General features: G+C 46.4%; 1 protein-coding gene across 1 annotated transcript; it reads right to left on the bottom strand.

The window, feature by feature from the left end:
• Positions 1-3,058: 3,058 nt before the first annotated feature.
• LOC138819699 (ferritin heavy chain-like) lies at positions 3,059-9,297 on the bottom strand. The gene is made up of 2 exons (XM_070011205.1): positions 7,830-9,297; positions 3,059-3,241 (listed from the first exon to the last, which is right to left on the bottom strand). Exon 1 carries the CDS (start codon positions 9,295-9,297, stop codon positions 8,566-8,568), a length of 732 nt encoding a protein of 243 aa, XP_069867306.1. The 3' UTR covers positions 3,059-3,241; positions 7,830-8,565.
• Positions 9,298-10,410: the final 1,113 nt, after the last annotated feature.

Raw genomic sequence — 10,410 nt, 5'->3', positions numbered from 1 at the left:
TGGGCGCTGTCCCTCAGCTCTTCAGCTCAAGGCTAGCGCTCTACCACTTGAGCCACAGTGCCACTTCCGGCTTTTTTCTTTTTGCTTATGTGGTGCTGAGGAATCGAACCCAGGGCCTCATGCATGCAAGGCAAGCGCTGTACCACTGAGCCACCTTCCCAGCCCCATCAACTGCATTTTCTTTTTCTTTTTTCATTAGGCTTGACCTCAGGGCCTGGTTGCTGTCCCTGAGTTCTTTCTGCTCAAGTTTAGGGGGGTACCACTTTGAGCCACAGTGCTACTTCCTCAACTGCGTTTTCTAATGCTACATTTCAATTTTGCAAAAAAAAAAAGTGAAGAGCAATCTGAATAATGCTCATTAGAGTCTAATTTGGCATGTGAAATCACCATCTTTTAGAATCATGGTGAATGGTTATATTCCTTCCTAAATTTGGATGGGTTCACAAAATTATTTCTCTCAGGGATTTATTCATCCTTTTTTTTTGTTTGTTTTTTGTTTTTTTTTGGGTCCGGTCGTGGGGCCTGAACTCTGGGCCTGGGTGCTGTCCCTCAGCTCTTCAGCTCAAGGCTAGCGCTCTACCACTTGAGCCACAGCGCCACTTCCGGCTTTTTTCTTTTTGCTTATGTGGTGCTGAGGAATCGAACCCAGGGCCTCAGGCATGCAAGGCAAGTGCTCTGCCACTGAGCCACCTTCCCAGCCCGATTTATTCATCCTTTTGATTATAACTGCTCATTTAAATGGACAAGTGCTTAGGGTGTCATGTGTTGCTTCTCTAGCATTTTTGGTCTTCATTTGTTTTCTGCACTTTATCTTTACATTAATTCAGCCTTCAGATTGTCCTTTTTTGTTGTTGTTGTTGTTGGTCATGGGGCTTGAACTCTGGGCCTGGGTGCTGTCCCTCAGCTCTTCAGCTCAAGACTAGCACTCTACCACTTGAGCCACAGTGCCACTTCTGGTTTTCTGTGGTTCATTGGAGATAAGAGTCTCACAGGCTTTTCTGCCTGGACTGGCTTTGAACTGCGATCCTCAGATCTCAGCCTCCTGAGTAGCTAGGATGACAGGTGTGAGCCACCGGCGTCCAGCTCAGCTTGTTCTATTTTATACAGCTCTCCATGGGTTTCTTAATGGGAAACCAAGAGATAACACTACATGGTTCACTACTGGGGATATGCCAAGTAACAGTGGCAAGGTGACTAATTACCAGCAGATCTAGACAGAAGTGCCGTAATTGTCTCCACACCTGCTTGTTAGTGATTTGTACATCAAGAGCAGCAGACTTAGTCTTACTGGAACTTACTCCTAGCAATTATACTGTGGTTAATGTTGAAGTTTAAAATATGTTGTTAGGATGTTATTTAACTAAACAATATTACCAGAACTTATCCAACATGGAGAGATGCAATGTAAAGACTAATACGTAATCAGTAGTGAAGTAAAGATAGAAAAAATAATGTTGGGATAGTCCTTAGATTGAGAGAAAAGCAATATGAGTCCGCTTCTTGTTACTCTTCCAACCATTAGCTGGATTGTACTTCATTCAAAGGTAAAACTCTTAATGGTTAAGTTGAAAAGGAGATAAAAAGGAGTAAGGAGATAGCTCAAAACCAGTGCAGGCTTATTAGAAAAAAAAAACGTGCAAGGGGTGAGCCTCCAGGCAAAATTAGAGTTTTGCTCCTTGCTTACAATCTGAAGTATTTATAGTGAGTCTGAAAGAATGCTAAAGTTGTCTAGCAGAGGTGGTTTGAAGGTAGCTAGTTGGGGGACACATTGTGGGAAATGAAGTCCATCTGTAAAGAGAGGGAGCTGAGGAAGGGTATGTGCTCCAGGTGGAAGGTAGGAGCAAGTTCTGGTTTGCTGCCTGCCGCATGAGCTAGCCCAGGCAGAACTGGTAGTGACCCAAGGCACCGTGCAGGAGGCATCTGGCTATCTGGACCTAACAATAACCTGACGGATGGTATGTTTCCTGTTTAGGAATGAGTAAGAGTAACAGCGGCTATTTAAACTTGTTCTTGGTATTTTATTATTTCGAATAGATGAAAATTAAAGTAGTTAAATTCCAGCAGTCACTAAAGGCTTATCACTTAGGTAATGTGTACACATCAAGTGGAAATAATATCCACATTCTTTCTCTCCTTTTACACAGGGATTCTAAGCATCTAATATTTACTAAGTATTCGCTCTGCACCAGACAGTGTTCTGAACTTTACATGCATTATCATGTAAACTCAGGTAGGTAATCATAATAGTAGAAAAAAATTAATCTTTGAAATTAACTTTTATTTCCCAAATAACAGCTGCAGGGCAGCTATCCTGATCTTGATGTTTTGTCTTTGCCCAGGGAAATGCTTCCTAGGCTAGACCACACTGCCTAGGACTGTGTCTATGTCACGCAACAGCACTTAGTCTGACAGGCCTTTCGTGGTGCTAGAAATTCCTTTTGCTATTTCATCCTATGAAAATTTGGTGCCGAGGGGATTTGAGAGAGCTTAAGGTGTCTGCAGAAACCTCAGTTAGTTCTCTCGGGAGAATGCTGGCCACTGTGTGCACCGGGAAGCCAGCCAGCTGGCTTGGAAGGAGCCCAAGCCTAAGTGTCTGCTTATAGGCTGTTCTCTGGAATTGCCATGCAAGCTCTCTTTAGTGGACATTGGAGTTCCAGCTGATAATCAGCACATCCGTCACACATACACACACATTCACATACATGTTCACTAACAGAATCTCAAAAATTTTTTTACATTAAAATAAGATGGTTGTTGGTGCCCCTGGTTTATGCTTGTACTCCTAACTACTCCAGAGGCTGAGACCTGAGGATCTGAAGCCAGCCCAGGCAGGAAAGTCCATGAGACTCTTATCTCCAATTGAAAATGCCAAGAAGCTAGAAGTGGAGCTGTGGTTCTAGTGGTAGAGAACTAGCCTTGAGCAAAAGAAATTCAGGGACAGTGCCCAGGCCCAGAGTTCAAGCCTCAGGCCTGGTACAGAACATGATAAAGTAAAAAGAAATATTATATTTAGGTGAGATGACAACATACCCCAAGGCCTGTGCACTTGCTGGTTTCATATACTCATGGCTGCTGGGCACTTGGTGCTTAACAGTCCCTTGTAAGCAGAGATAGTACACTTGCCAGTTTGGCTAACAAGTGTGTGTGTTTTCTAGATGTGTAGAAGGGTAGGAGGAGAATCCCGGGAAGGAGGCTGCCTTGTTCCCTCTTCTCTGCTGTGCCTTCCGCTTCCTTACCGTACCTGTTACAGTGAAGGGGTGGAAAGCTTGAAGTTAAAGTTCAAATTTTAAAAGTCAAGACACACACACACACACACATACACACACACACACACACACACACACACACACACACACATTCTCATAGTTCATCTCTGCCCTAGAATGTCTTAGCACGCCGACTAATTGCCTCGCTAAGGATCTTCTGGCCTTTTAAGGGAACATCACAAAACCTAATGGACAATTTTATGTGAAAGATGATAGCTGTGAAAACTTTGGCAAGGATGGTGCTAGGAGTGGCGCCCTCCATTATGATCTGTAGAACTTAATGTCGTTTCTTTCTGCATACTGCATTTTTGTTTAGAAATCTACCCTCAGTTTGGTTCAATTCCAACTGCATATATTTTCTATTTGAAACTTCTAGACTTTGAGGCATAAGAATGGCTTATTTTCTGTTGTAAAATAACATTCCTTTTTTGATTATATTTACAAGTGGCATAATTTCTACATAGGGATAACCGATTTCTATGTAAATCATTTTATTAAATTTATTTAGAAATCTGAGGTTAGCCAATGTAAGCATCCTCAATTACCCTCCTCTCATTTTACAGTCTCCACTGTCTCTTCTGTGTTTGTGCATTGTGAGGACACATTCAGGTCATCCTTGAGTTCTTTGTCTCGTGCCCCTTTCTCTTCAGAAGCATACCTTCTTACTTCCCAAGTGTTCACTGGCTTATTTCCTTGCCTGACTGCATACATATCCTTTCTCCACTGTCTTGTGCCTTTAAGTATCACAAAAGCAAAACCTTTCTGCAAGAGCTTTTGTACTATTATTTGACTTCATTGCTAACGCCCAATGGCGTGTGATCTTCACTCCTAGCGGCGTAGTCCGTCAGGGGCTTCCGGCTGCCAGCTCCGATGGCCTTCCAGCTCATTGTCCACAACCTCGAAGACCAGCTTATTTTTATGTTTGCCTTCATGTTTTTAGGTTCCTCTTCTGAATCTTTTCCATATCCCCTAAATGTAGAATTTTTCCATTTTCCAAGTGCCTATATTTGAGTCCTTCTCTCTCTGTATTGCCCTTTTGCTATTAATTCAACCTTATTTATCTCCACATTAATAACTTCTACACTGACTTCTCTGATACTAACTTTGTGAAGTCCAGATGAAGGACTTCCAGATAATTTGCATTTCAATCATTAACTTGATCATTCATTCATTCATTCATTCATTGTTTTCATTGTAAATATAGCAAGGAATAGTTACTCCTTGAGAGCTATGCAATGGCTATGAACAAAGGTCTTAAGTTCTTGTGAGAGAAGAAGGCATAATAAAACAAAAAAAGTGTCATGTAGTAGAAAGTGCCACAGAGAAGAGGAAATCAAGTAACAGGAAACAGATTAGAACACATAACTAGTGAAGTCCCTGTATATGACAATCAGCAATCTGAAGGACTGAGGGCAAACTATGTTCATGTTCAAAAGCAGAGTTCCTCATGGGAAAAACAGGCCTTGAGATGCAGGGAGCAAATGTGTGTGGAGTATAGTAAATGAAAGGCATTCTCTCCTTCCTTCTTATTCTGCTTTTTCATCTCTCTCATTCATTATAGAGAGATAATATAGGCTGCTCCAACACTGAGATTCATCTTGAACAAATCTCAGACCTTAGATAGCCTTGTGAGGTATGGAACCTTACTCTTCCTTTTCCCCCCAAATTTGAAGAGAAACTACAAAAGAGTTTTGAACAGAGAAATAATAACAGCTGACATATACAGACAAATTATTGTATATACACAGTAGCCTCTGAATCTCCATGGGTGTATGGTTCAAAGGAGATTGTCATTGAGGAAAAATCACAAATGTTCAGGAAAACTCTAGAATTATAATGCATAGAGTTTATTACTCAGTAATTGAAATTATTCAATTTTACCTAAACTGTATCTACAGTAGGACTGAGCATCCATAATTTGAAACGACATGGAATAGGTCATATTATTGTCACAAAATTACTGTTGCCCACATTAATACTGCTAAAAATAGATCTCATTTCATGCCCTTATCTCAAATACTGTGGATGCTTGTTTCATTTGTCCATAATGCCATTGAACTCTACTGCTTGAACCACACCACTGTATCTAGCTTTTTGGTGGTTAACTGGAGATGAATTTTATGGATTTGTCTGTCCAGGATGGCTTCAAACTTGATATTCTCAGCTCTCAACTTCCTGAATAGTGCCTGCTTAGAAGCAGAAGATTGGGTTTAGCAGGTGATCCAACTAAGGGCTTGGTGTTAAACTGTTAAATATAAGATATATTTCAGTATGTAAGTTGAGTTCAATAATGACATTAAACAACTACATAAGAGTGTCTAGTTTGGATAGATCTTTAGAAAACAAGGGTAGGAAGCCCAGATGCAAGGGAGCTCTGAGTTCTAAAGACATTAGATGCTTAAAGGCCAAGGAGATGTTTGAAGGGATTAGAATGAGAAAATGTGATAAGGAAGAGTATTTTATGAGGACTTAAAAGTACTACTACTTAGTTGTTTAAGAGCAAGATTGAGAAATGCGTTTTAAACTTTGAATCCATAGATGATCTTGACGGAGGATAAAAGCACAGGTAATTGACAGGATGAGAGAAATGAAGATGGAAAGTAGACTTTTTCAGGAAGGTATGTTAGAAAAGATAAGTAGAGGTGGTGGCTTGGTATGTACTGCAAGTTTTCCATTATTCGCTAAAGATGAAGAGAAATAACACAATGCCTACTTTGCAACCAACCGATAAAGAAGGCACAATTGATTCAAGAAAGAGGATTATTACAAGTACTCTCATGTTCCTGTGGGAAGATTGGGGTGCAGGATATTGTGAGAGGTCAGTTTGAGGAGGTGACATAGATGCTTTCATCATTATGGCAGAACAAAAGATATGACAAGTGAATACAGATGTAAGCATATGATTAATCCAATACAGACAAATATGAGATTCTCCCACCATGACTTCTAATTTCTTAGTGAAATAAGAGGATTAGCAAATAACAATAGGGAAAGGAAATTTGTGGTTTTGAGCAGAAAGTAGACAAAAATAATTTCCTAAGACTGAATGCTTTTGACAACATAGAATATGAAATATCACAGCCAGGTACCAGTGGCTTATACTTATAATCTTAGGAACTCAGGGGGACAAGACCTAGAAAATTATGGTTTGGAGACAGTCCTGGGATAAAAGTATTGAATATTCCATTTTCAATTAACCTACAAAATGCCAAACTGGATAAATGGCTCAGATGGTTTTAAAAAGACCGGTATTCATGAGAACACACACACACATACACACACACACACACACACACACACACACACACACGGCACAACTTTCAGTTACTTTAAAATTCTATTTTATTCTTAAAAGGTAGCTGGTGACTCATTGAACAATTTTGATGTCATAGAATGGGTTATAGTCTGCTGTTTGAAAAACATTTAGAAATATTGAAGAGGATATTTTCTAATGGCCCTTAGGGGAGGAACCCAAAGGTGTAACTCCCCTCCACATTAAAAAATTATATATCAAAATGAATTCCAGAAAATGGAAACAATGGTTTTTATTGTTGTTGTTGGTGGGGTTTGTTTTTGCTTTGAGATTTTTTTTTTGTCTTTTTAGGGAGATAAAGGGGGCACAGACAGGGAGGGAGGAAGGGTGAACAAATGAAATCATGGACAAAGTATGCACTTCGTGGATAATGAACTATGCAACTTGTGGGCAGGGACAGGAAGGGGAAACTGAGGGAAAGCAAAAGAAGTGGTGATACTGTCCAAAAAAAGAAATGTACTCAATGCCTGAATTGTGAAATGGTAACCTCCGTGTAACACCTTAATAGCAATAAAATTACATTAAATAATAATATATGATGGAATCTGTCACGTCATGATGTTTGACAAAATTGTATTTAATAGCAGCTTCAGTGTCATTCTCCATGTGACGCTTTAATCTAAAAATGTGTTAGATTGATGTGATGCTGTGCATATACTATTCAGCTCTTGGGCTGCTGGGAACATAATTTAAAAACAGTCCCTGTTGCTGTGCTCTGAAACGGATTCATTAGTTAGTTGCCAGTCTATATTCTCTATGGTTTCCTCTCAGTCAGTCAGTGAATACCGAAAATGTACCTAGGTGGGCCATTTCTGGGAGACCGGGGACTCCTCTGCTTTTTACCAGCTGGAGATCTGGATAGCCTTGCATGACTTTCCTTCTTCCTTCCCTGGGGACCAGACTTACACAAAGTGTGAAGACCACACCTTATTTCTTTCAACTCCTTTCTCATTTTCTCTTAGAGCTTTTTGCTTCTGATTTCTTGTACAGTGAATTCTATCTTGGCATTTGGTGCCTCAGACAATCGCCCCCCCCGCCCCCCCCACACACACAAAAGAAAAACCAACCAAAGACAGTCAGGTGCTTTTCAGGTTATTCTTCTACACAACCATTTTTAAGCTTCTGACTGTCCAGTGTTAGCAGTCCTCTGTGGAGGGCACTGCCCGGCTATCCACTGTACTTGCCCATTTCCCCAACTTCCATTCTAATCTGGCCCAGTGCCTGTTCTTTCTCCAAGTTTTCCCACTTACCTCACCCTTACTCTTGGCCAAAGAAAGCATGTACTCAGCAGATGCTTTCTTGGTTCTGGACCCATGGTTGAGTTTTTCCACTCCAAGTTCTTTCCCCTCTATTCTGAGGACCACGTAGAAGTGTTTTATGCGGTGTGTTCATCCCCTGGGGTGTGTTCGAAGGAGGTTATGTAGCCCAGTGGCCACCTACAGAGCATGGGGCCAAACAGCTCGCTTTGCCATGGTTTCTTAGAGGCAAAGAGCTGAGATTGCAAATGCTCGGGGGGACTCAGAGCGACACACCAACCACTCCAGCCTCTTCGCGTTTCTGGTTTTAATAGCAACAATTCTCAGATCCCTTCCAATTCGAATACACACTGACTTTCCAAGGCCAGCGTCTGGCACACCGACGGACGGATTGCGGATACACTTCTCCGAAAGCAGGCCATCCTCAGACGGTTCTACCGGGAGAGCGCAGGCGCGCGGTGGCGGCCTCCTCGGGGGCGGCTTCCGGCCACACCACGCGTGTTCTCGGCGGGGTGGAGGGGGGCAGGATCTTGAAACCAGCGGGCGCGCGCGGGGCTGGCGGGGGCGGGACTTCGGGGCCTGGTCGCGTCGGAGGAAGGGTCTGGGGACGGAGGAGGTGTCCGGCAGCGCTTTCCAGGCCTTTTCCTGCAGGCCCGGTAGTGTCATGGTCGCCTGGTCTGTCCGTCCGTCCGTCCGTCCGTCCAGCGGTCTGTCGGGGCGCCAGGCGGGCTCAGTTCTGCGCGCCCTCCGGCCCCAGGGTGTGCTTGTCGAACAGGTACTCGGCCAGGCCCGAGTCGGGGGCGCCCAGGGCCGCCAGGTTGTGCACGTGGTCGGCCAGCTCCTTGATGGCCCGCACCTGCTCGCCCAGGTAGTGCGTCTCCAGGAAGTCGCACAGGTGCGGGTCGCCCTTCTCCGCGGCCAGCGCGTGCAGGTCCAGCAGCGCCTGGTTGACGTCGCGCTCCAGGAGCAGCGCGCGCCGCATGGCCTGCAGGCCGCCCTGCCAGTCGTCCAGCGCCGGCCGGCGGATGTCGCGCAGGCGCAGGCGGCCGCCGCGCTGCGTCTGCAGCCGCATCAGGCGCTCGGCGTGCTCGCGCTCCTCGCCCGACTGGCGCCGGAAGTAGCGGGAGAAGTTGTCCAGCGCCACGTCGTCTCGCGAGAAGTAGTGGGCCATGGACAGGTAGACGTAGGAGGCGTGCAGCTCCAGGTTGATCTGCTGGTTGACGGCGGCCTCGCAGTCCGGGTGGTAGTTCTGGCGCACCGGGGAGACCGGCGCGGCGTCCCGGGCGTCGGCGGCCAGCGGGCGGCGGGCGGCGGCGGCGGCGGCGGGCGGCGGGGCCGGGCCGGGGCGGCGGCGGCGGCGGGCGGCCCCGGGCCCCGGCGCCCCGAAGCTGCCCCGCGCGCGGCGCAGGGTGTCCAGCGAGGGGCGGGTGCGCTCGGCGAGGAGCCGGAAGCAGGACAGCATGGCTGCGGCCGGTCCGAGGGAGGCCGCGGCGCGGAGCCCAGCGCGCCCTGCCTGCGTGCGGCCGAGGGGCGAATGGAGCGCGGGGGCCGGCGGGCGGCGGCGGGGCGCGGGCGGCGGCGGGGCGCGGGCGGCGGCGTCACAAGGCCCTGCGGCCCACGGGGGGGGGGTGGGCCGGGCCGCGCGCCGCCCTCCCCCTCCTCCTCCCCCTCCTCCCCCCCCACCCCCAGGCCCCGTCCCGGTCCTCTTGTTTCTGTGCCAGGATCTGAACGCGTTCCGAGCCCGGGTCTCGCCCCCTTTTCTCCGCTGCCCCTGCCTCGCCAAGTAGCTGGGGTTGGAAACTTGGGCTAGAACCGTCAGAAGAATATTCGCATCACTGTAGGGTACTCAAAGGAGGTGAAGCCGCTCCCAGAAGAAAGCTCTCGTGGGTTTCCTCCCAGAGACATTCATTGCTGATTCAAAAGGTGACGAGGAATAGATACCCCCGACACATTCTTGTGTGCAGTATACGTTGCAGGAGCTTCACAACGGAATCATGGAAATGTAACAGCTTGCAGGTCCACAGGACAGTTGGATAGTTTGACACGTGTACATCTGTGGCTCATCATCTGAATCCAGGTAACTAGGGTATTGATCACCCCAAAGACTCCCCCTGCGCCTTTTACCTTTTAACACCTCTCCTGCCTCTCCCCACCTCAACACAGCCCAGACAACTGCGGATCTGCTGTACCTCACCAAATAACACAGCCCAGACAGCTGCGGATCTGCTGTACCTCACCAAATATCACAGCCCAGACAACCCCGATCTGCTCTACCTCACCAAATAACACAGCCCAGACAACCCCGGATCTGGTCTACCTCAGCATGTAACACAGCCCAGACAGCTGCGGATCTGCTCTACCTCACCAAATAACACAGCCCAGACAACCCCGGATCTGCTCTACCTCAGCATGTAACACAGCCCAGACAGCTGTGGATCTACTCTACCTTACCAAATAACACAGCCCAGCCAACCCGGGATCTGCTGTACCTCACCTAATAACACAGCCCAGACAACTCCAGATCTGCTGTACCTCACCTAATAACACAGCCCAGACAGCTGCGGATCTGCTGTAC

This window comes from Dipodomys merriami, unplaced genomic scaffold (genome assembly GCF_024711535.1).
Source record: "Dipodomys merriami isolate MVZ:Mamm:240054 unplaced genomic scaffold, mDipMer1.0.p SCAF_81, whole genome shotgun sequence".
NCBI classification, from domain to species: domain Eukaryota; kingdom Metazoa; phylum Chordata; class Mammalia; order Rodentia; family Heteromyidae; genus Dipodomys; species Dipodomys merriami.
Note: the sequence above shows the minus strand (reverse complement) of the source record. Positions and strands in the feature narration are given on the sequence as shown.

Excerpts from the sequence above, each read along its gene's own strand:
- LOC138819699 (XM_070011205.1), bottom strand. The coding sequence starts at position 9,297 with ATGCTGTCCTGCTTCCGGCTCCTCGCCGAGCGCACCCGCCCCTCGCTG.